We start from the raw sequence: 23,445 nt of genomic DNA on the forward strand, positions 1-23,445 counted from the left end.
AGTGTGTCTCGGCCCCTACGCACCACCGTCCGACACAATTCGTTTCCCCAAGTCCAACCGAAAACTGAGAATGGTCTTCTTGGGCCGGCCGTCAGAGGCGTGCTACCCCTGTCGCAAGGGAAGACTCAGGGTTCGTACTCCATCTTGTTCCTAAATCCCCCCTCCGACTGGTCCGCTCGTATCTTCAGCCCCGAGCCTCGACCCGTCAGTCCCTCTGGCGGTCTGTACGACACCACGGCACGCACACTTCTGTGTGCTGTTGTCCAGCGCGTTATAACAACCAACATGAACCACACTCTTCGGATATGAGCCAAGGCTGACATTTGTCTCTTTCCGTTCTCGTTCTGCAGTGTGATCGCCTGCAGCCCGGATGTACCCAGTGCTCCCGGAAGCAGATAGTTTGCCCCGGCTACAGGGATCCTTCGGAATTCTACTTTAGAGACGAAACCGCCAACGCTGCTTTTAAGGTCCAGAACAGGAAACCAAGGAGGCGTTTGCCCGCCAAAACGAAGCAGCAATCGAAATCAGTGGCGGAAGCAGATGCGCAGAAGCAACATGCAGGTTCGAGCGGTACTCCAACCATAGCGGCCACACCAAGGCAAGCTGTTGGGGCTTTGGTCAATCACTGGTCTCCATCAAGTTCATCGTCCTCAAGTCCACCGTCCGACGGTGAGGTGGTTCGCTATCGAACAATCTCGTCGCCTATCAAGGATTTAGCACGCACTTATTTCATGACCGACTACATAGCGACTTCGCCATTTGATTATCTACCTGAACTCTGCCCTTATGGATTGACAGGAAACGATGCCATGTCAGCGTCAATACTGGCTGCCAGCTTTGCAAGTCTGTCGCTGAAGATATCGGATCCAAAACTCATGAAGCAGGCTAGAGTCCAATACGCCAGCGCACTATGTCAAACGAATCAAGCACTTAGCTCTCCGAAACTTGCCGTCGAGGATAGCACTCTAGCTGCCGTTCTGCTCCTGGGACTGTTCGAGGCCATCGTCTTTTCCGGCCAGCAGTCTATGGATAGCTGGAACCAGCACACGCTTGGATCCGTAGAGTTGTTACGCCTGCGTGGAAGTCAGCAATTCGAGACCCCCCTCGGCCGCAAGCTTTTTGTTCACTCTGCGAATAACATCCGCACGAGTTGCGCGCACAGTAAAACACCTGTCCCGACCCGATTCATAACGCTTTACGATGATGCGCAGCCGTATCTTGATCACAACGATCCCTTCCTCAGAGTCACCCCTATTCTCGACAGGGTCGCCATGCTACGGTCAAGAATAGCCTATTTGGAGGACTCAGAGAGACATGAGGTTCTTGTCGAAGCTCTGGATCTGGACGCGGCGACAGCGAAGCTTGGGCAGGAAGTCTCGGCAGAGTGGAGGTTCACGGCAAGGAACCCGTATGAGAAGGCACCAATGACATACAAGGGAATATCTTTCCGCTATCCTTCCCTTCGAGCGTTGCGGTACTGGAACTCCTTAAGGATCATTCGCATGTTTCTCAACGACCTTATCTGGATGCAGGCATCCTTAATCCTCGCTCAGGGGCCGACATCAGCCAGTGTAGGCTACTTTGCCATGCAGGAGGCCGCGACGCGGAAAATGTCAACTCTGGTGGTCGAGGTACTCGCCAGTTGTGGCGAATATCTAGAGACAACGGAAGACCGATTTTCCGTGACGGCGAGATGCTTGATCTGGCCATTATCGGTCATTGCTGAGATATCCATCACGCCCCCAGACGCCCGGCGATTCGCTCTCGACTGCTTGGGCCGGCTGAGCCGCGACGGCCGTATCCCACGACCGATTGAAGTCGCAAACACAATGATGGGCCTCCAGGCAGACTGGTAAGTGCTTATCTCACCTGTCACACTGCTCGAACCATTCTTGTTGAGGTCTCGCCCAGGTTTTACATGTATCTTCTTGGATGAAACCTGTGAATATCTGTATCATTTCCAGTATTGACTGGTGTACAGCTCAACTCACACATAAGTCAGATGGACCTGGATTGGAAGTACGTATACAATACCTTGACTTCAATGCCAACGGTTGCCGGGAGTTGTTGGCAAGCCACAATATGGCTTGCAACCGGCTCAAGACTACTGCAATTTCTCGATTGAGAGAACTATCGGTCACTCGCACCTGTGTCGATAGTAGGCCAGTGTCGAATGTTAATTGCCAAGGTTGCGCGCAACACAGCAGTGCACCATGCACATTGCTGAGAATAACGAAACATACAGGTTTTGCTCTTGGTAGGTCATTTTCGAAGGCAACCGATGTTAAGGCAGGGTCAAAGGGAGTTCGCTAACTATTCCATAAAAGATATCGACCGTGGATTCAGGAAGCCGAGAACATCTCTCATTCCTTCCACTGGTGGCCATTTGCTCCATTCGTGCGCCCCTCATATTGGTAGCGCTCCTCAAGCTTGAAGTACTTGTTGAAACCGACCCCCTCGCAAACCTCAGCGTAGGACAGAATCGTCGGGGGCTTTCCCACGAGGAAGGAACCTTTCAACGCCTCTAAAGCCTCGCGAATACTCTTCAATTTTGCGGCAACCAAAGTCCACGGGTATGCAACTCCGCAGTACCCGAGCTTGCCCAGGTCTTGCGCAGACAAGTTCTCCGTCTTACCACCCTCAATGATGTTGGCAAAGACAGGGAAGTCGAGATCGTTTCTCAGGCGTTCCATGGTCTCGCGATCGGGGAGCGCCTCAACAAAGACGGCATCCACTCCAATCTCAATCGCCTTCCGAGCTCTGGTGAGAGCTTCGTCGTATCCGTGGATGAGACTATCGGTCCGAGCCATGATCCACATGTCCACCCCTTCGTCTCTGGCATCAACTGCGGCCTGCCATCGGGCGTAAGCCTCGCTTCTACAGACCACGCTCTTGCCAGCAGTGTGGCCGCATCCTGAAGAACTTTTAGATATATTCAATTTCTTCATCACCGGTGATGTTGGGTCATACTTTTTGGCCAAGACTGGTCCTCTATCATGATGCCAGCAGCTCCTGCGGCCGCAAATCTACGTAGATACAGTCAGCATGATCACCAAATTGGTTTCCAGGTGGGCGAAAATCAAGCTTACCCCTCAACGGTCCTCTTCACATTCATCGGGCCGCCGTATCCAGTATCACCATCCACAAGGACGGGAACTTTGACTTCTCTGACAACTTCCTGAACCTTTGCAGCAACTTCCTGGAAAGCTATGTATCCAGTATCTGGGAGGCCAAAAGCAGAAGCCATGGCATACCCAGCCAGGAAGACCAGAGGGAAGCCAGCCTCTTCACAAAGTCTTGAACTCAAGGCATCGTAGCTGCATACGTGAGCAAGGATCTTGGAAGGGTCTTCGTGCGCCTCTTGCATCATGGCTCGAATCTTGGTTGCCTGGAGGGACGGAATCCCTCCACGACAATTATCTAGTTTCAGTATTGCTTTCTTGTCGCTTCTATCGATGGTCGGACCATTGCTTGCGTCGAAGTGAAACGGGTAGGGAGTGGTGTTGACGATGGACCTAGACATTTTGACTGTGGGGAATCGTTTGATATGAGACTTCTTGGTACCTAGCAGGCTATCGATATTGATATTGTTGTCAAGCTTGCATGATTCTCTTCGTCAAGCGATTTTCCTAGCTTATATACACAAACTCCCACACCTCACCACCATCTATGCAGCACCTCTTAGAGCTCCGGTTATCGGAGTGAAAGACTTGTAGCATTCACAGTCAGACCAATTTTCGAAGCCTCAAACGATGAGAAGCTCGCCGTGTGACACTCGACTTGTGCCCGAATCGCACTGTCCGATGGAACAGTATTTCCGAGTGCCGAGAAGAGCAAAGTTCGGGTGATGTCAGCGCAGACAGCGAAAACGGACCGAAGCGGATAATCACGGACTGTCACGGGCATTGGCGCTATCTAGCGGATCGGAGCGGGGTTCTACGGCAGTTGTTACCCTCGCTTCACCAAACCTCCAGACCACCAGCATCGAGAGCGGACACCCGTTTTTGTATCCTGAATCTGCCAATAGGCTCATTGAGTAGGGGTAAGAGAAGATGACAAGCAACATTTCATGAATGATTGGGATGTTCGGGGCTGACTTGTCCAGCACCCAGTCGAATCTCCTATCCTGACTTAATGCTTGTTGCTTGACTTGACTCACCATGAGCGATGAGCCGGGAAATAAGGCCATCACAGGGCCGTCCTCAGTCGGATCACCACGATTCAAGCGGACATACGTTGCTTGCGACACCTGTAGGTCTCGCAAAGTGAGATGCATTATGGGAGGTGAGCCCCCTTGCGCCAAATGCAAACGTGAGCATCGCGATTGTCGATTCGATCGACGTCCGAGAACCTCGAAGCACAGGGATCCGCCAAATTGGAAAAGTAACCGGCCGGCTGAGCATGCTATCACGCCGCAGCCTGCTAGCGTCAGTCGAGCCAAGTCACCACAAGACGTTGATACACCAGTACAAGAAAACATGCCATCAGCGGCCCCTCTATCTAGAGCAGTCAACCAAGACCTTAGAAGCGGGTGGCGTCAAAGTTCTCTTCGTGATAGTTCACTTTCAGAACGGGTTGTCTCCAGTCTTGTGACTGGCTCTAATGATGCTCTTGATGTGCTGTCCGACGCCGCAAATATACTTCACCATGCTACAGTATCACCATCCTCTGGTCCCCCTTCAGCACCGCCAACACACGCCGTGCAGGATGTTCCCGTTGCTGTACCCGCCAGAGAACAAACAGGAGGTCAGATCGGGGTGGGTTTTGTCATTCAGGCTCTATCTGAACCAGGCGACGATACCCTCGATATGTGGGACAAGTGCAGATTCGTCAGACAGGGCTGGTTCACATCGCAAGAAGCCGTCACGTACATCGATCTGTAAGGTTCAACTCTTTGGGCTCAGTGCAGCCAATTCTCACTCACATCGACTAGTTTCTTCAAATATCTCTCTCCACTATCTCCTATCATCGTCGACCAATTCCGGAACCACAATGCTCACTCAAGCCTCGTTTATGAAGAATCCATGTTATGTTGCACTATCCTAATGATTTCATCTCGATTCTTCCTATTGCCGGGAGCAGGCGGCATTTCCAGGAGTCAGTTGATACATAACCGACTTTGGCAATTTTGTGAGCTAATGATCAAACGCATTATTCTGGGTCAAGAAAAGATTTCCACCGCCAAGATGAGAATAATCGGCACAATCGAGAGTCTGCTGCTCATCTCCGACTGGCACCCTCGAGCCATTCATTTCCCTCCGGATACAGAGGGCTGGGATGCTATGCTGATCGATCTGGATTACGACCGAGAGAACCGGAGACGAACTAACGATGAGGAACCCCTCCTCCGTTGGCGCAAGGATGTTTTTGAGCCTGCGAAAAGAGCGAGCAGGATGTCGTGGATGCTCCTGGGCCTTGCGACGAATCTTGCCTACGAGCTTGGAATATTATCAAGCGGTCAACGCGCAGACTATACGGCGTCAAAGGTTGCAGATTGTCGCAAGTTTCGAGCTCGAAAGCTGCTTTATGCCTACATGACTCAAACCGCAACGAGACTTGGGTATAGCTCCGTCTTCCCCGAGAGTGTGTCCATTGCAGCCTCGAGATCTTCGATGAAAGACATGGACCATTCTTCACAGGCCTCATGGGCATCGTACATGGATATCTACCTTGAGTTCACCCGTCTCTCAAAAGTAGCTTCGTCAATGTTCTTCCAATCTGTGGAACATTTGGAAGGCTTACTTCAGAGCGATGGCTACCCAGATCTGTTGGATCATTTCCTGAGCTCTCTTAGCAACTGGAAGGTCTCATTTGATGCAGACTGCAAAGGTTTGTTGATCCATCCCCACAACACTTCAGATGGCTAAAATGGATGTTCATCATAGCTGGGCTGTTAAGAACATCACTATCTATCGAGTACTACCACATTAGAGCTTGCATAGGTGCCATATCAATACAGGCAGTCGTACGAAGAGCTGCGACAGCCAGAGCACATGGAATTGAGAAGGACAGTCTAGCCGGCTATATGACGGCCCAGGATGCTAGATTTCTGCAAGAGGTTGTGTCGGATAGCAGTGAAGTGCTACGCATTGCCACTCGGACATCTTTTCAGTCACATCTTGCATATGCGCCAGCAAGTGTCAGGATCAGCGTGATATCTGCATCCGTCTTCTTGTTAAAGGCCCTCAGTCTCGGATCACCTGCGACAGATGCTCCTTCAGCCCTACGGACGTTAGATCGATGTGTGACCGCGTTGGGAAGGTACCCGCCCGACGACATGGATTTTGCACTGAGATACGCCCATCTCATTGAGCAACATACCAAATTCCTGAAGTCAAATCTCTTCGTTGTATCTGTACCCCAGAGAGCGCTCAACGATACCCAAGACAGCCTGAGTGGATTTGGACTCACGCTGCCAACTCTTCCGCCTGATCAAAGTACCAACGATGGCGTGTCTACGGATCAGAACGGGATCTGGCGGGCTCTGCAATTTGACTCCAGCATTGCTCCTTTCAGTGACAACACAGATCAGCTTTACCAGGGGTTCGACATCGACTCACTCAACTTTCTATGGAACCTCCCAGATATCAGTTAGAGATACACGGCCAAACAGCTTATACGTGAACCATCCGTCTGAAAAAATGTCACAGTGATCTCCGCATGCTTTAGTGTCAGCTATTACAATTTACAAGGCATCCGTGACTTTCCGTGTCAAGCCGCGTTAGTCCGTCGATGTCCGTTAAATCTTGCCAGGAGTGTCCAAGATTCTCCGTCGCCTTGTCGGCACCCGTATTACCTAGTCCGCTGAGCTGCGCCCAGCCATCGTAGAGCCTTTTGTCGCCTCAAAAAGCCCATCATTGGCGTGGCTAAACTACGCGTTCCCGGCTAAGCGTTCCATAGATCTTTCAAAACATGTCACGAAGACATACATGTACACTAGCGAGCGGGTGTACTAACGCAGGATAATGCGGGGAAACCTGGGCAATCCCTTAGATACTCTGGAGTGCAACTACCTCGTTGATACGTGTTCTATATAAGAAGGGGGACTAGGGATTCTTTGGCAGTCCCGACAATTATTCAACTGAGAGTCTGGGAGCTATTATTCCATATCCGGATACGTATGTATACCTTTTCCATCAGGGAATATTCGACATGGCCACTTCCAAACAGCCTCATCTTGAGGCGCTCGCGTCTACATCTGCACCCAAAGTAGATGAAGTTGCCCTATGTCAGCATCTGGAGTTGAGGGCGGTACCGAAATCCCATATCGACACATCAGAGACTGATCCCGCGGGAATCTACGGGAGCCTAATCCCGGCTGAAAAAAGATTGGTACGGAAGTTGGACTGGATCATCTTGCCAGTTCTTTGGATTATGGTTGGTACACCGTACTCATGGTCTAGTGTAAAAATCTCACAATGAACGCTGATCGTTGTATTATCTTATCAGTACTGGTTCAAGTAAGCGTACCAGTAGGCGTGCGCTCAAGCAGAAACTCTTCCTGACCATCTTCACGATAGTTACCTCGATCGAAACGCCGTTACCGTAGCCCGTTTAGATGGCATCGAGGAGGAGCTTAGTCTGACCTCGGTTGAATACCAGACCTGTGTTTCCATACTCTTTGTGGGATATATCCTAGGACAAATTCCGAGTAGTGCGGTCTAATCCCCCTTTTTCTTCCAGGCGGAATTTGACAAAGATCAACAGACATGCTGATAACACGAGTCAGGCCCTCACGGTTCATGGCTTCAGCTATGGCCCTTTGGTCAATAGTCAGCACCGTGACAGGTTTGACGAAAGACTTTAAGGGCCTGCTTTTGACTCGATTCTTCCTTGGCATCACGGAAGCGCCGTTCTACCCCGGCGCTCTGTATCTGCTAGGAATCTTCTACACCAGAAAGGAGATTGCAACACGAATTTCCATACTCTTCACAGCTAACATATGTGGCACTGCTTTTGCTGGTCTCATAGCCATAGGAGTCTTCCAAATGGACCAGGTGGCTGGCCTAAGCGGATGGCGATGGTTGTTCATACTTCAAGGCATCATCAGCTTTATCGTTTCGGTTTCATCGGCCTTTCTGTTGCCTGACCAACCTCTCGACACTCGCTGGCTCAGTGAAGAGGAGAGAAAGCTGGCGCAGTCCCGAGTTGCAGCTGATACAGTCCAACTTCAAGCGAATACCAGCACTTGGGCCGGTCTTTCTGAAGCCATTCGGGATCCGCGTCTTTGGGTTCTGGTGACTATGCAGCATTTGCATCTTAGCGCATCGGGTTACAAGAACTTCTTCCCAACTATTGTCGAAACGCTGGGTTTCGGCCGAAACGTAACGCTCGCCTTAACATGCCCCCCCTACATCATCTCCGGTATTGCAACCATATCATGGGCTGCTAGCTCAGGTGAGGTCATTGAGCAATCGTACGTGCGCACTACTGACGAATATCGTCAGGTCACTTCAACGAACGAGTCTGGCACATTACCATTGCCAAAGCTGTCGCGGTTTTTGGCTTCGTGCTAGCTTGTAGTACTTTGAATGTCGGTGCGAGGTACTTTGCTATGTGCACCTTTGCAAGCGGTGTCTATGCATGTAACTCTATCATTCTCGGCTGGGTCTCAAGCACCTGTGGCCAAACGAGGGAGAAGAAAGCAGTTTCCCTCGCCTTGGTTAACACCATCGCCACCATCGGTTCTATTTACACCCCAGTAAGTCACCGCCTCTCTATTCCATCTCGAATGATTCTTGGCAACCTCCCTGACTGTTTTCAGTATCTCTGGCCAGAATCAGACGCACCTCGGTATACCACGGCTATGCTGTCCAGCGCTGCATTCTCCGTGGCAGCCGCGGTCATGGCCTGGATTCTGAGATGGATGCTGATGAACGAGAACCGAAGACTACTGCGCACAGGCAACCACACCACGCTTCTGTTTAGCTACTGAAGTCAAAAGACAGTGTTTCTGATTAATCAGACAACGATATCACTGGCGCGGTGCTGTACGTTAGAGATCACCGTCCTGGTTATGGTCAACTTCGAATACCAGCACGGTGCAAGCAAGAACGAGAGCTCAGTACTGCCTTCATCGAACAGTGATAGTATACTAGATTGTTGATTCTTTCTAAGGATCTAGTCAGGTTTCAATGACTTGTGCACCCAGCGATAAACCCAATGATTCATCCTCTAGAATGTACAGGGGCAGTTTGGACCACAGAGGTTCTTGCAGTAGCCAACGTTGTCTCCACCCCAGCATACGCCAGGCCTTCTTTCGCACGCCGCTATGCAAGCTGTATGACATCAGTGAGAGTCCATTGAGGGAAAAGTCAAAGTATTCATGTACAGTTGCACTCCTATCGAGCATGGGGTATCAGCGGGTTCCTCTTCAGTCAAGTCTCAGTTGGGCATTGCATGTTCACTTACAACCTGCTGAGCTACTGCCTGAGAGGCAAGAAGGCCGAAAAGAGCGAGAACGGCAGTAGATGAAGGGAATTGCATTTCGATAGATTTTGGATATTCGACTGTTATGTTGGGTTAAGATGAACTAAGCAATCGACCTTAAGTAAGAAGAGATGCTGGGCTTTTGCAACATTTATGTGTACTCTTGAGGAGGCGACCCATATTTCTTGACAAACCTGAAGATGGAAATATCACCCCGTCACCGATGGAGAAGCCCATGTGCCAAGACTTCGATTAATGATCAACTTCGTAGAAAAGACGGCCGACAAATACCTCCCGGTGACCGAAATTCGGTATCGAAGACAACGAAAACGCCCGAATTACTGCGCCCGGTTCCAGCCTTTCCATGCACATAGGTGAGCCCAAGATACGGTTCATATATCAAGCAAAGCTTCTTATATGAGATTGCAGGTTGGCTGGGTTAACGAGTCACGGCGACCCCATACTGCGGACTCCAGGAGCATGCTTCATCCTCGGTTATCAATCTTGGTAGCGTCCCCTTGCACAAAAATTCCTCAGATGCTTCTCTATATAATTGCCCGTACGATCACACGTATAGCTGGGCAGAGCCTACGCGGGTTTCGAGCCATGTTCCTCGGTACTTGAAGAGCTAGTACGGACCTTGGTCCAGATCGTAACCCAACTTAGCGATACGATCACAGTGATTGCCATGCTACAAAGTCTTTGACCTTAGGTGGCCGTAAGCTTTGGTGCTTTGATCAAGGTAGGGGAGTTGCTATTTCATGAAGAGCGATTAGGGGGCTGGCAGAAAGACAGATGCTAGCGGAGTGTCGGCGAGACCCGTCAGGTCTTTACCGGTTGTTAAATTGAAAGCTCGGTAAACCACTTCTTTCCGTACGCAGTATTTTCCCGTCTTGACACACCCAGTAATAAGTAGTGTGTAGTTTGATGTTTAGAAAGCTAGTCATTTGCCCGTAATATGGATGGCTCCGTAACCGCCACTTTGCCTGTAGCACCGCCATGATCGTGTGTGGTACCCCTGTTGAAGCTTAAATCAGACGCTGGAATTCAAGTGCACAGACCAAAAGGTACTGCGTACGGAGTAGTGAATACGGATGCAGAGTAGCAGAGGTGCTGACCTTGGCTGTGGAGAACCGCGAAGGTGAGAAGGTGGACCGTGGAAGGTACCTGTCTACGGTTGCAAAAGTGGCTCAGCTGCGCGACACGTGACACTGACGCCACTCCCGCGTCTCGCGCAAGGCGAACCTCACCTTACATCACCAGCCTCATCAGCCTCGTGGTACCGCGCGCTCTTGACTCGATTTCCTTCTATCCGGCATTATCACCAATACCTCTGCTCTTCACGCGCCGCGATCACAATGTCGACGACTGCACCAGAGACTGCCGAGCAGGCGCCCACCGCGCCCAACACGCAAGAGACGACGACCGATGCCGCCGCCGCCCCAGCTGATGCCGCGGCTGTCCCCGAGGCAGTTGCGCCTGGCCCAGAGCCCAAGGCCATTACCCGCAAGGACATGTCTCTTCGCGAGTTCTTGACCAAGATGGACGACTATGCTCCCATTGTAAGTCTCAACAACAATTTGCAGGGGATCGAATACCGACTGACAGCTTTCACCTGCTTAGATCCCTGATGCAGTCACAAACTACTACATGACCAAGGCCGGCCTCCCCCCACCACCGCAAACCGACCCGCGCCTGGCGCGCCTGCTCGCCCTCGCAACGCAAAAGTTCATAGCCGATATCTCTGCCGACGCATATCAGTACAGCCGCATTCGCGCCTCAAACTCCAACGCCAATAACCCCATGGGCAACCTCGGTGCTGCGGCGGGATTCCCCATCCCGGGCCAACCCACAGGTCCAGCCGGCGCAAAAGACCAAAGTCGCGGAGGACCTCTTGGTATTCAGAGACCTGGCTACGGCGGTGGTGGACAGGGCGGCAGCCAGAACAGGACCGTTCTTACCATGGAGGATCTCGGCATGGCTGTCGGCGAGTACGGAGTCAACGTCAAGAGAAGCGAATTTTATCGATAAGGGAGGTTGGTCAGAGCAGCTGGGAGCTGCCAATATTTCTTTGGGCTGGTGTGCATATACCACGGCGTTGGGCGGACTTGGGTATGGCGTCAACGGGGTTTCACATGACCGGGAGGTTCGGCTTTGGACGAGCACTACGTTAGAGGCGCTCGAAAGTTTACGATATGGACATCCATTCGGCTAGCAGAGGATCGTCAACGGCACAAGGCCCCAAATTCTTATGCTACAGTATATATCGCTGGTATCTTGACATTGTTGTACAAATGTTTTCTCCACTCCCTGACAGACGCCGTCCGCATGCTGATGAACTTTTGAAATCCCAAGACCGTCGCCGCCTATTACATCCTGGACCAGATGAAGGGCTTTCTCGTGCTGCCAAATGTTAGCGCCTAAGAACCTCAACATCTCCAATATGGTTCCAACGTACGGCGAGAATTCTCCCAGCTTGTGACCGACCATGTCTTCCGTAATCGTCACGTCAATGTACGCCTTGCCGTTGTAAACCTGGAACTTGAGGCCGACAAAGTTGGGCAGGATCGTGGCGGAACGGGCCTGCGTCCGGATGGGTACAACCTTCTGTCCGGGGGCGGGGCGCACGATGGGGAGACTATTTGCGTCAAGGTCAGACTCGAGGCCGGTTCGATTGAGGGGTGTTCGCGGAGGGGAGGGAGTCCTTACGGGACAATGTGAGGTCCTATAAACGAATTGTCAGTTCACCAGGTTCGATCCGACATGACGTATCTGAGACTTACCTTTCCACACGGATCGCTTCAGGAGGTGTCGTGTTGGCTGCATTTTGGCGACTCCTTTTGCGATACGGGATTGATAGCTACTTCCACCTCCAAGTCACTTCTGGGCTGTCGCGATGCCACGCGGGAAGAATTTCCGAGCTTCCAGAATTCGGTTGAGTCACGTGAACTGCCGGTGCTCCGTGCTTCGGACCCGACTATAAGATACCGGCTTAGCTAATCATAGTTCGCTGCACGCAGCGACAACTTCTCCACCAATGTCACTGATGGGCGCAGGTAACTTGAGCCAGAGTTACTAAATCCAATAGTATCCGTTCCTCCCTCTACCTAAAGTCCCCAAATGATTTCAAGTTTCACGTGGAGATAGCAAAGATGGAGAGAGGCTTTCCAGATTATGGCCTTCGTACTTTTCTGTTCTGCTTCTCAGTGCACGCTCGGAAGGCCGTTCCATACTGTTTCAGTTGGCAACGGCGACGGTAAAGCAGAGTGTGCAGAGCTATCGATCAACTTGTTTCCTCAACCGCAAACTCTGTTGAAACGACTCAGTCCAAAGTTTTTCAACAGTGCAGCATCCAAGGATCTCCCTGCTGGCCGCCAACTCCCAAAGTCTACTGAGAGAGGTCCGCCGGCCACAAGTCTAGTGATTCTGGCTTGAACGGCTTGTTCCCCTGATCTCATGTCCTTTATATCACGTCATTGTACTCCGTACTCTATAAGCCTACTTACATCACCCTCCTCTGCCAGCCGTCTCCTTGAACAGCCACATCCTCTATTTGTAACCTTCTCGCGCCGCCGTCCCGAGTTCGCGGCTCAATTTGGCCCCCCTCGCAGCTCTCAAGTCCCATCTTGATGATCATTGTGGGGTTTGGCGATCCCTTAATTCCAGGTGCTATACCAGCGATCACGCGGAGGGAATTCCCCCGGCGACTTGAAACAGCCAACTTTATTCCCCCCCTTTGGGACCAACGACACTTCAAAGCCTGTTAGCGAACCGCGAGTCCGACTTGTCAGTCTCTTTCTGTCTACTGTTGCGTCGCACTTTGCTTTTCTTGTCTCTCATGCCGGCACTTGTCACCCGCGGGAAATTTGCGCAAATACCGGAGCATGTCACCCTCCGCCACTCGACTCAATTGCCTGCCAGATTATCCCCGATCCCCCTTCGATGATGATGCCGTGTAGCCAAACAACTTCAGACTAGGCCTGCACGCAATCTAATTCAGGCGGCAAACGAAAGCTCCCCAACTGTACGACTGTACGAAGCAGCCGCATTGCTCGGCACTCTCGGCATCAAATGTGAACCATGAACCGTAGTCTGGCGCCTGCAAGGTCCCAGGAGGTCCAGCAGAACCAGCACTAGGAGGTCCAGGTCCCGAGATCGTGCTCTCCCCTACCGGGGACTACCCCACGCGGCACATCATCCATGCCAAGCAAGCTTAGTTTGGTGAGGCTCGCCGCTTCCACGGGCTCCAGAGTGTCCAGACTAGACTTTGAGAAGCAAAGTGACCGGCCCCCCCTCGTTGATTGCGTTCCCTCTTTTCCCACAAATCGTGTGGTGTTTTGCCATTATACATGCCATTATACATGGGACGGAGCAAGGGACTCCGTCATGATATTGTAGGGGGGTGACCTGGTGATTCTCCCCCAAACGTTCGTAACAGGCAACTTTTCCTGTCGACAGTCCACTATTGTCCATGTGTCGGTACCATCTTTACCATCCCGTCCCACCCCCCTGAACTGAACTGTAAACGAGAGACGGATGAGAGAGGAGACGAATGAGGAGATGAGGGAGAGGAGGAAGACTGAGAGAGAGGATCCCGGCCACGAGGATATAAAGTCTGCCATACCTCGGAGCCACTCTAGGGCTGATCTTGGCTTTTGCTTGGACTGCATCCGACCTGTTTACCTTCTTTTCTAGTCTAACCCTTTTCGTTCCTTTCTTCGATCAAGAATCATGAAGTTTTCCAACATTGCTCTCGGAGCTGCGTCCGTCGCATCGGTCCTGGCGGCCCCCATTGACGGCGCCAAGGAGAAGCGCGCCGGCAAGTTCCTCTTCACTGGTGTCAACGAGAGCGGTGGCGAGTTCGGTCAGGGTACCCTTCCCGGACAGCTGGGCAAGGAGTACACATGGCCCAACAAGACTGCCATTGATGTGAGCAACACAGAGACGATGATGCCATGAGGTAGCTGACTTGGTGGTTTTAGACCCTTAGAGCCCAGGGCCTCAACACTTTCCGTATCGGAACGATGATGGAGCGTATCATTCCCGACAAGTTGACTGGTACGATCAACGAGACCTACTTCTCTGGTCTTGAGGATGTAAGTCTTTTACGCAGCCTGCGGATTGTGACATACGTAAGGTATCCTAATACTTTGGCCGCAGCTCGTCAAGGACGTCACCTCCAAGGGCTCCTACGCCGTCATCGACCCCCACAACTACGGCCGCTACTACGGCAACATCATCACCAGCTCCGCCGACTTTGGTGCGTGGTGGAAGACGGTCGCCGCCCGTTTCAAGGACAACGACAAGGTCATCTTTGACACCAACAACGAGTACCACGACATGGACAACACGCTCGTCCACGACCTGAACCAGGCCGCCATCACCAACATCCGCGCGGCGGGCGCCACGAAGCAGAACATCTTCATCGAGGGCAACTCGTATTCTGGCGCGTGGCACTGGATCGAGAGCGGCTCCGGCGACGCCCTCAAGAACCTCACGGACCCGTCCGACTCGACCGGCAAGCTTCTCTTTTACGAGATGCACCAGTACCTCGACACGGACGGCTCCGGCACCAACGAGGCCTGTGTCAGCAGCACCATTGGCGCCGAGCGCCTCGCCGTTGCCACCAAGTGGCTCAAGGACAACAACAAGCAGGGTGTTCTCGGCGAGATTGGCGCTGGTGTCAACACCCAGTGCGAGACTGCCGTCAAGGGTGCCCTCCAGCACCTCGCGGACAACTCTGAGCAGTGGAGAGGTGTAAGTGGTTTATATTTTCAAACGTTTCTCTTATGCTGATAGCCGCTAACAATCGCCAATGCAGGTGCTCTGGTGGGCTGCTGGACCTTGGTGGGCGGACTACATGTACTCCATGGAGCCCACGACTGGAAAGGCATACGGAACTTACCTCCCGATTCTCAAGAGCTTCATTTGAGGCTATTCCGGACATCGGGGTGGATACGTACCTTTTACGGGGTGCATATCGACGGAAGTGGAGCATGCGGCCGGCGCCACGTGATTTTGACGGCGGCGTTGTTGCCGGAAGACGCAGTTACCTGTCCGTGGACATGGTTGCTGAAGTCTGACGAAATTCTCAATGTAGATATTGATCGTGGGCATCCTGGCCCCTGGTGTACATATCTGGAATATGAAAAGCCCAGTTTCATTCGTATTTGCTGTTGCACTTGTGGTGATACAGGTGTAGTTGTGGATTCGTGACTGACTTTTACGACAAGAACAGCTGGTAGTTGAGGCAATCACGAATTGGGTAGTTGTCAATCACAAAGCGATAGGTGAATGATAGCTGATGCTAGTGTTGGTTGATTATCAGCGATGCATGACCAAATCTCAGCTGTAAGATGAGGCAAAAAGTGAGCTGTCTCAATCAGGCAGGTGGTGGATATACCTGACAGGATTCCCCACGTTGCAATTTACGAACGTGTCCTCTCACCTTATTTTGTTGGAATTGGCATCGCTGATCTCGTAGTCCGAGCCTTCAACAAGAGTCGCCTGCCTATATGATCCCACAAGTCAGAAGAGCCTGCATCTCACAAGAACCTCACACATCTGAAAGTCCCAAGTGCAAGCGCGGGGAATCGGACTTGTCAGAATTCAAGGCCCCGGTGGCGTTTTCTCCAAGTTCCCAGCCACTGAATGCGTGGCATGTTGCCTTGGGTAGTTTTTGTGTTAGTCTTAGCACCCTTCCTTAGCTTCAGGCAACTCAACAGTTGCAATGTGCCGTCTTGCATATGTGCTGCAGAGAGACGATAGAGAGGCACACAAACAGGCAGACTATTTTGTTTAACACAATGTTACCAGAGGAAGAGAGAACCTTGAACAATGTGATAAATCATAGAGGTGAGGCTCGCCAGGTACAGATACAGGCAACACGCGCATGCGCAGACACCCTTGCATGACCCCGAAAAGGACCAAAGAGAGTGCAGCGGAATGCTACAGAAACTGACAGAGCTTTGGACTAAAAATTGTGCTATTTTGCAATTCGCCATCCCGCAGCCCGCTGGACCCCGAACTTAGCACGCCTTTATGGTAGGCCAGGAGGTACCTACCCAGGAAACCACCATCTAAATTGCAGTGCTGCACACTAAAAAGGTACCTCCCTCATCCAAGGGTACCTCCACCTCCTCCAACTCCACCCCCCAGCCAGGCCGCACACACACACACACACACATCCAACCCACTGGACGGGCGCCGTTTCGACCACCTCACCCTCTCCGAGTGTCTTCCCCATCGCCCCCAAAGACGCCCTCGCCCTCACGCGCTAAACCGTACAAAAACTCGCCAACTCCACGCCGCGCCGTCTTCGCCTCTGCATCCTGCCAGCCTCCTCCTCTGCTCTCCTATTAATACCTTAAACCAACCAGCCCTCTCTCTCTCTCTTGCGACCTCGAGGTTCTTCGCTGTCCTCGTCCTTCTTTCCAATTATTCCCAATCAAAATCCCATTAGTTCCGTCGCAAACCGCCAAAATGGTCAGCCCTCAGATGTACGTTGCCCCCTCTGCGTTTCCATCCATCGCACCGAATCGCATTGCAAATCTCTGATTTCAATGTTTCCTTGCGCGCCTACAGCAACGACGTCGAATACCTTTACTGACAATGCCGCAGCACCAACCTGATCATCATGCTCGGCATGGTGCAGGTCTCCCGCAAGGTCCCATTCGAAGACCCCAACGTACTGAACATGTGCCGCGCCGGCTACATTGCCAGCAACATCATCATCGCCATCATCTACCTCTACGTCCAAGCTCAGATTAACAAGAAGAAGGGTGCGTTCACTTCGTGCAATCGTACAGGGTTATCGAAGCAGTTGCTGACAGACAGTAGACCTTACCACGCTCAAGTACGTCGAGCCCCCAGCGATGGGATCCGCCGAGGAGGGCAAGCTCGTCACCACCACCATCCACGCCTACGACACCACCCAGCTTCGGCAGGCCTTCCGCTCCCAGGCCATGGGTATCGCCATGATGGCCTTCATGCACATCTACATGAAGTACACCAACCCTCTCCTGATCCAGTCCATCATCCCCCTCAAGAGCGCCCTCGAGAGCAACCTCGTCAAGATCCACGTCTTTGGCCAGCCCGCCGCTGGCGACCTCAAGCGCCCCTTCAAGGCGCCCGCCGGCTTCATGCAGGGTCTCCAGAGCGGCCCCGCTGCCAGCGACAAGAAAGCCATCGAGACTGCCGAGCGTGCCGGCCGCGGTGGTGCCAAGGAGGAGTAAATGTCTGCTCGCTCTCGTCGCCCGTCGTAGTTGGTGCTTAGGGGAAAACGGACAGTCGTACTGTGAACAAAATACAAAATCAAAATAGGGGGTCACCATTGGTCATACAGGAGACGTTTTTTGGTTGCGTGCAAGGGTGGTCAGATATGTTACTATACCCACCTGGAGGCAATAAAGGGATACGCTGGCACGGCTGGGAAGTAAATTTTGCCAGCATGATGCGATTCTCTCGAAATTGAAGCGGCAATACTCCGTACTGGTCGCGTAGATGCTCAGTCTCGTCAACATACAGCTCATTAATCCGCACTCTGTTCGTTTTCGCCATCTCTGCCATGACTATTTCAAAGATACCTTATCTTACTCTGTAGCCTCCCAAAGGTACTTTTTATTAGCTCCAATTCGTGTCTGACAGCTCCGCCAGTTCCGTTCCCTCCTGCCACTTCGGTGTGGCTCGGTCACAGCAGCAGCAAGGCACGTGCGTTCGCGACTTCCGTAGTGACATAATCGTTTTCTCCAAAAAGTTGCCCCTCCGCGCGCACGAAGATTCACGTCTCCCACTTATATCCTCCATACCCGACCGTCTTTCTACACCACCACGACGCTTCAGATACTCTCAACTGTTTCCAACCAGACATTCACAATGGTGCGCCCATCAACACCACCGCCAAACCCGGCAACGGCGCCGCTGCCCGCCAGGACCCCTCCAACACCAGCAGCAATCCGTCGCATGGTGAGTCAATGAATCCTCAAATCCTCAGTCTTCCTCGGACCTCCCCAGCACTAAACGAACGAATCCCCACCGCAGGAAGAATCCCGCCTCAAAGCGAAAGCAATCCGCGACCGCCGCGACGCCGAACTCGCCGCCTCAGGCGCAATCCCGACTCCCAAAACCGCCTCGGGCTTCGTAGCCACCAATGACGTCCACATCACCAACGCCGGCGCCTCCCAAGCGACAGACATTTCCCGCAAACGCCCACACTCTTCCATCTCAACGTCAAATCCTGCTGCTGCTGCTGCAGAATCGCACCCGTCAACGAACCGCGATGCCCGCGACACAAACGCCGCCCCGCGCCCGGCGCGCAACTTTGCCAAATTCGTCGACTACAACATGTCCGCCATGACAGACACAAAGGGCGGCTTCCTCACAGCAGAAGACGACCCGCACAACACGGCCCTCGTGCCCAAGGTGAAACCGGGCGGCCCGCCCCAGGAAGAGAAACCAAAAGGCATGTCCTCGCAGGAATGGGAGCGCCTCCAGCTCCTCAAGAAACTCCGCCGGCAGAAAGCGGGACCCTTTGAGCCCGGCCTCAGCGTCCTCGCCGACTCCACCATGCGCAAGAAATGCGCCGACTGCTCCTCGTACGAAATCGACTTTGTCTGGGACGAGATTTTTGGGATTCAGGTCTGCCACGCCTGCAAAGATAAGCTGCCCGACAAATACTCGCTCCTCACAAAGACGGAGTGTAAAGAGGACTATCTCCTCACCGACGAGGAACTCAAAGACGCCGATCTCCTCCCCCACCTCTCGCGACCGAACCCGCACAAGTCGCACTGGCACGACATGATGCTGTTCCTCCGTATGCAGGTGGAAGAGTACGCCTTCACGACGAAATGGGGCTCCGCCGAGAAGCTCGACGCCGAGTTCGCCAAGCGCGAGGCCGACAAGAAGAGGCGCAAGGAGGCCAAGTTCAGGGATAAGCTTAACGATCTCAAGCGAAAGACCAGAACTGAGGCCATTCGCAGACAGCAGGCCACCACGGCCGCCGGCGCGGGACCGAGAAAGTTTGGAGACTCGGTGGGCGGTGGCAAGCACGTTCACGATTGGGGACGAGCGGTTGAGAATGAGGAGGGTATGACGGTGAAGAAGTGCAACGGATGTGGCATGGAGGTCGAGGAGTTGGAGTTCTAGGCCTCATATTCCATGATTCTGTCCGCGGTCAGCAGACCTTCCTTCATTCACAGCAGCGACAGCAGCAGCCTTGATGATTTATAACAACAGCTTATCTTAATACCCAGAATCATACAATCATCTATTCTCTTCACCCGTAAAGAAGAAGCTATGTACGTAGAAACAGAGACCATGGTCCAGAGTCCACCAAACGACAGGCAAGCAAAGGGGGACGTCGGTCGGTTTGGTTGGGCTGGTTGGTGAAGTGTAAGGGTATCGACGTGTGATGAACAATGATGATGCCCCAGTACAATATTACAACAGGACGCGGATCGGCCGCGCCGGTCCACGCCCCCTTATCCTGTTCCATTTCATCCCCTCGTTTTCTGTCTTTTCCCTATCTGGCTCGCGAGCCCACTGCTGCAGCCAAAAGCCCCGAGAGTCTTATACTTCATGCCCAAAATACAAGTTGGAAAAAAAAAAAAAGTCCCACAACACCCTCTTCATCATCTTCTTCTCCCATGCTCGGACACAATCAGCTCGGAGAGCAGACCATCTTTTCAGACATCCATCCCGTAGCAAGTAATGACCCAAAGACAACGCCATTTCAACGGACGCTATGCTGCTGCTGCTGTTGTATATTTTCTCTCTCTCTCTCTTTTCCTGTCTCTTCCTCACTCAACCACAACCTCCGCCGTCTACCGCGCAAATACCTTCACCACGCCATCCCCACCACCGCTAACAACCCACTTGCCGTCTTGACTCCAGACAACAGAGCAGACGCCCTCACCACGCATGATGCGGTGACTCGTAATCTCCTGCGTGCAGGATCGCTTCTCGAGACTCCAGAATCGCAGCGAGGCATCATGGCCTGCGCTGACAAGCTCGCGGCCGTCTGGACTAAGTGATAGGCCCGAAATCGATGCCGGGTGGGCCAGCATGTTGTAGGTACATTGGCCTGAGCGTTCAATCAGCACATCATCGCACACATCTGACTTTCATAACTTACCGCTGTTAGCATCGAAAAAGCGGACGAACCGGTCCTCGTGTCCAGATATAATGACGCCTTCAACCCCGGATCCTGCCATGGATCTGCCTCCACCACCGGTTGGTCCACCGCCGGCACTGCCATCTTCCTCAGACAGCCCGCCCTGGGGCTGTTCCAAACCAACTGTTGTCGCAACAACAGCGTTGACACTGGTGTTGATTGAACCGTCGTATGTCTCGGAGCTGTCCATTGTGCCAGTCTGTTCACCTGTCCGGGTATCATAGACGAGAATGGCTGCGTCAGAGTAAGAGACGACGAACGTGTCGCCGCTAGGGCTGAGGGAAGTGATGCATGTAGGGCTGGCGTCAGAGCCATCCGGCCTCTTAATGTTGTGGACAAGCGTGTGGTTGAAGGGGGAGCTCGATGCCATATTGGGCTGCGGGGTGCTGGAGAAGGCACTTCCAGAACTCATCGAATTACCGCGGACACGGCCTCTGCTGCCCGTCGGACCAGCTCTGTTCGTTCCCGGCTGAGGTGAGGTCAACTGAGGCGGCGCGCTGACGGACCACAGACGGACAGATCCATCAGCGCCGCCAGAGACGAGCAGGATACGATCGGGGCTTCCGTATTGGCTGTTCTGGCCGAAGACTGCGCCCAATGTGGTCGGCAGCACGCACAACGCCCATACAGCGTCGGTGTGGCCCTCGAGGGTAGCCTTGGGGTCAACTCTGCCACGTTCCCATACCCTGATGGTAGCATCTTGACCGCCGGAAAAGATCCAGCCGTCACCTTGGGCGCGACCACCGGTGGAGAAGTTTGGCGAAGGCGACCAGGACGTCAAACAGAGCACGCCTCCAGCGTGACCACGATGAGAGAAGTTAGCTGTCACGTCGAGATCTGACGCAGCATTGGTCTGGCCATGGTTATCGGCACGAGGAATGTGGAATCGCTTGATCATGCCATCATCGCCTGCTGTGCAGATCTCAGGTTCACCGGGGCTGCCACCACCAGAGAAGATGACGGTGCGTACGGTGTCCAGATGGCCTCGCAGGCCGAATCGAAGTTTGAAATTGCCCGTTTCGGCCTTCTGAGCAGCCGAATTCAATGATAGCTCGTGGTCTGCGCTGCGTCTCCGCGACATTGATCCTTTGCGGCGATGGGAGCTCGGTCCACGGTTGGGCGACTTTGGAAGATTGTCTGCGGTGGGGAATGCGTCGGTATCGGGCCTGTTGGTGATGTGCTGTAGAGATTGCGACGAGTTGGAATCGGCAAATGATCCGTCGGAGAAGTCCCAGCCGTCGGTCTCAGGGGCAGGGCGACTAGGTTGAGATTCTTCCGTTGGCTCTACGCTACTGATGGACTCGACGGCATGGCTGGGGCGTTGCATATTGTCGTCGAGCATACGGCCAGTTGCCGACATCGGCTGAGGCCATTCAGTGCCGGCGGCATACATGACAGGGGGTGCAGGTTCTTGTGCGGGGGGTGGCATTTGCTGTTGGTGCTGTTGTTGTGGTTGTTGATGCTGCTGCTGCTGCTGCTGTAGTTGCTGTTGCTGTTGCTGATCGACAGGTTTGACTTGGAAACTCGTTGGTTGACTTCGCTGCATCGGGGGTGCATGATTCGGGGCGGGAGGTGGGCGGTTGGCTTCGCGGACATGGTTTTGTGGCACAAGAGACGATGAGGCAAAGGGGAAGGGCGGCTCCTGGAATGGCTTACCACCAGGTACGCCAAACGGCTCGCCTTCGCGCAGGTCCTCGAGTATAGGGAGAGGGGGCGAATCTCGTGGTGGTAGAGGATTTGCCGGGGTAATCATCAGATAGGTAAACTCGGCCTGGCACTGATCCAGGAAAGACTTGAGGTCGGCCCGCTGCGATTCATCGTCGGCTTTATCGACGTCGAGCTCGCCACCATGGGCATCGAATGGTTTCTTGGAGGAAGCTGCATAACACTGTTAGCTAATGCTTCGTTTGTCATTTGGTAGAGCGAGGACTGAAAACCCACGTCGGAGCTTCTCCTGGACCAGGGCAGCGCGATCCTTTTCAGCATTTGCAGCATCTTCGCCTGCTTTGGCACCGCCCTTGAGCTGTGCAGCCTGGTCTTTAACCTTCTTCTCGAGAATGGCGACGTATTTCTTAAGTGCCTTTTGCGTTGCGTCGGCCCTTCTTGCCTGGCCTTCGAGGGAAGCTATCCTAGCCTTCATCTCCTGGCGGTCAATCTCCCAAGCATTCCTGTCCCGCTCGTGACGGTGCCATTCGGTTTGGAGGAAGCGCATAACACCTGAAGAGCATCGCAGTCAGTACAAATGACGAAGAGACTCAATGGTCGCGTTAAGCAACGTACCCTGTAGTGTATACTCGGTCGCATGAGGCTGGTTGCCGCCGTTGCCCTGCATCGCGCCGCCCATCTCGTTCCCTCCAGGCCCGCCCATGCCGTTGCCTACGTTCGACCCCATACCCGGAACTACCTGCCAGCTCATACGCGCGCAAGGGGGGACTGGTCCCCAACGGGCAGCTCAGCACTGCCGTCGAATGTGGGAGGAGATAGATACGAGGTGTGGGAATCGTCTCGTCGGTGGTCGTTACGCTGTCGGGATGGGTTCCTTCTCACGGATCGTCCCGCTGGGCGCAGTAGTCTGCGCGCCTTGGTATCGTCTCGAGGTGATGATGGTGCGTCGTCCTTACATCAGACGAGCAAAAAAGTCAAAAGGTATCGGCGGCGACTCGTCGAGGAGCTGGCGCAGCGGTCTTTGCCGTCGTGGTCGTGGTGTCGTGTCGTGTCGTCGTGAGGTGGGAAAAAGGTGGTTGTCAATCCAAATCCAGGTCCAAAGCCCCTAAAGCGGTGGTCGGAGCTGTGTTTGGTGCTGTTGGCGTTGGCACACCCCTGGTCAATTCAATTGGAGCTTTGCT

At 53.2% G+C, this 23,445-nt stretch overlaps 12 protein-coding genes across 12 annotated transcripts; 9 read left to right on the forward strand and 3 right to left on the reverse strand.

Moving 5' to 3' along the window:
* Positions 1–809: 809 nt before the first annotated feature.
* CTAM01_13695 (C6 zinc finger protein) lies at positions 810–1,856 on the forward strand (the record flags this gene model as incomplete). Its single annotated transcript, XM_060529697.1, has 1 exon — positions 810–1,856. The coding sequence occupies one exon, from the start codon at positions 810–812 to the stop codon at positions 1,854–1,856; it is 1,047 nt and encodes a 348-aa protein (XP_060375708.1).
* A 507-nt stretch (positions 1,857–2,363) lies between these two features.
* CTAM01_13696 (methylisocitrate lyase) lies at positions 2,364–3,523 on the reverse strand (the record flags this gene model as incomplete). Its single annotated transcript, XM_060529698.1, has 3 exons — positions 2,364–2,914; positions 2,971–3,026; positions 3,090–3,523. 3 exons carry the CDS (start codon positions 3,521–3,523, stop codon positions 2,364–2,366), a joined length of 1,041 nt encoding a protein of 346 aa, XP_060375709.1.
* Positions 3,524–5,186: 1,663 nt separating this feature from the next.
* CTAM01_13697 (uncharacterized protein) lies at positions 5,187–6,595 on the forward strand (the record flags this gene model as incomplete). The annotated part of the gene is made up of 2 exons (XM_060529699.1): positions 5,187–5,829; positions 5,886–6,595. 2 exons carry the CDS (start codon positions 5,187–5,189, stop codon positions 6,593–6,595), a joined length of 1,353 nt encoding a protein of 450 aa, XP_060375710.1.
* A 1,159-nt stretch (positions 6,596–7,754) lies between these two features.
* Positions 7,755–8,935, forward strand: CTAM01_13698 (uncharacterized protein; the record flags this gene model as incomplete). The annotated part of the gene is made up of 3 exons (XM_060529700.1): positions 7,755–8,397; positions 8,448–8,701; positions 8,765–8,935. The coding sequence occupies 3 exons, from the start codon at positions 7,755–7,757 to the stop codon at positions 8,933–8,935; spliced, it is 1,068 nt and encodes a 355-aa protein (XP_060375711.1).
* A 911-nt stretch (positions 8,936–9,846) lies between these two features.
* Positions 9,847–10,053, forward strand: CTAM01_13699 (uncharacterized protein; the record flags this gene model as incomplete). The annotated part of the gene is made up of 1 exon (XM_060529701.1): positions 9,847–10,053. One exon carries the CDS (start codon positions 9,847–9,849, stop codon positions 10,051–10,053), a length of 207 nt encoding a protein of 68 aa, XP_060375712.1.
* A 734-nt stretch (positions 10,054–10,787) lies between these two features.
* Positions 10,788–11,460, forward strand: CTAM01_13700 (transcription initiation factor TFIID 23-30kDa subunit; the record flags this gene model as incomplete). The annotated part of the gene is made up of 2 exons (XM_060529702.1): positions 10,788–10,991; positions 11,053–11,460. 2 exons carry the CDS (start codon positions 10,788–10,790, stop codon positions 11,458–11,460), a joined length of 612 nt encoding a protein of 203 aa, XP_060375713.1.
* A 338-nt stretch (positions 11,461–11,798) lies between these two features.
* CTAM01_13701 (37S ribosomal protein S19) lies at positions 11,799–12,255 on the reverse strand (the record flags this gene model as incomplete). Its single annotated transcript, XM_060529703.1, has 4 exons — positions 11,799–11,832; positions 11,888–12,067; positions 12,139–12,154; positions 12,213–12,255. 4 exons carry the CDS (start codon positions 12,253–12,255, stop codon positions 11,799–11,801), a joined length of 273 nt encoding a protein of 90 aa, XP_060375714.1.
* A 348-nt stretch (positions 12,256–12,603) lies between these two features.
* CTAM01_13702 (uncharacterized protein) lies at positions 12,604–12,864 on the forward strand (the record flags this gene model as incomplete). Its single annotated transcript, XM_060529704.1, has 1 exon — positions 12,604–12,864. One exon carries the CDS (start codon positions 12,604–12,606, stop codon positions 12,862–12,864), a length of 261 nt encoding a protein of 86 aa, XP_060375715.1.
* A 1,296-nt stretch (positions 12,865–14,160) lies between these two features.
* CTAM01_13703 (cellulase) lies at positions 14,161–15,361 on the forward strand (the record flags this gene model as incomplete). The annotated part of the gene is made up of 4 exons (XM_060529705.1): positions 14,161–14,358; positions 14,412–14,525; positions 14,590–15,186; positions 15,251–15,361. The coding sequence occupies 4 exons, from the start codon at positions 14,161–14,163 to the stop codon at positions 15,359–15,361; spliced, it is 1,020 nt and encodes a 339-aa protein (XP_060375716.1).
* Positions 15,362–16,911: 1,550 nt separating this feature from the next.
* Positions 16,912–17,663, forward strand: CTAM01_13704 (phosphate transporter; the record flags this gene model as incomplete). Its single annotated transcript, XM_060529706.1, has 3 exons — positions 16,912–16,928; positions 17,050–17,210; positions 17,269–17,663. The coding sequence occupies 3 exons, from the start codon at positions 16,912–16,914 to the stop codon at positions 17,661–17,663; spliced, it is 573 nt and encodes a 190-aa protein (XP_060375717.1).
* A 640-nt stretch (positions 17,664–18,303) lies between these two features.
* CTAM01_13705 (DNA repair protein) lies at positions 18,304–19,572 on the forward strand (the record flags this gene model as incomplete). The annotated part of the gene is made up of 2 exons (XM_060529707.1): positions 18,304–18,393; positions 18,469–19,572. The coding sequence occupies 2 exons, from the start codon at positions 18,304–18,306 to the stop codon at positions 19,570–19,572; spliced, it is 1,194 nt and encodes a 397-aa protein (XP_060375718.1).
* Positions 19,573–20,249: 677 nt separating this feature from the next.
* Positions 20,250–23,015, reverse strand: CTAM01_13706 (WD repeat domain-containing protein; the record flags this gene model as incomplete). The annotated part of the gene is made up of 4 exons (XM_060529708.1): positions 20,250–20,509; positions 20,561–22,477; positions 22,541–22,816; positions 22,880–23,015. 4 exons carry the CDS (start codon positions 23,013–23,015, stop codon positions 20,250–20,252), a joined length of 2,589 nt encoding a protein of 862 aa, XP_060375719.1.
* Positions 23,016–23,445: the final 430 nt, after the last annotated feature.

The sequence above is a fragment of the Colletotrichum tamarilloi genome, assembly GCF_030869305.1.
Source record: "Colletotrichum tamarilloi strain Tom-12 chromosome Unknown Scaffold_102.1, whole genome shotgun sequence".
NCBI lineage: Eukaryota > Fungi > Ascomycota > Sordariomycetes > Glomerellales > Glomerellaceae > Colletotrichum > Colletotrichum tamarilloi.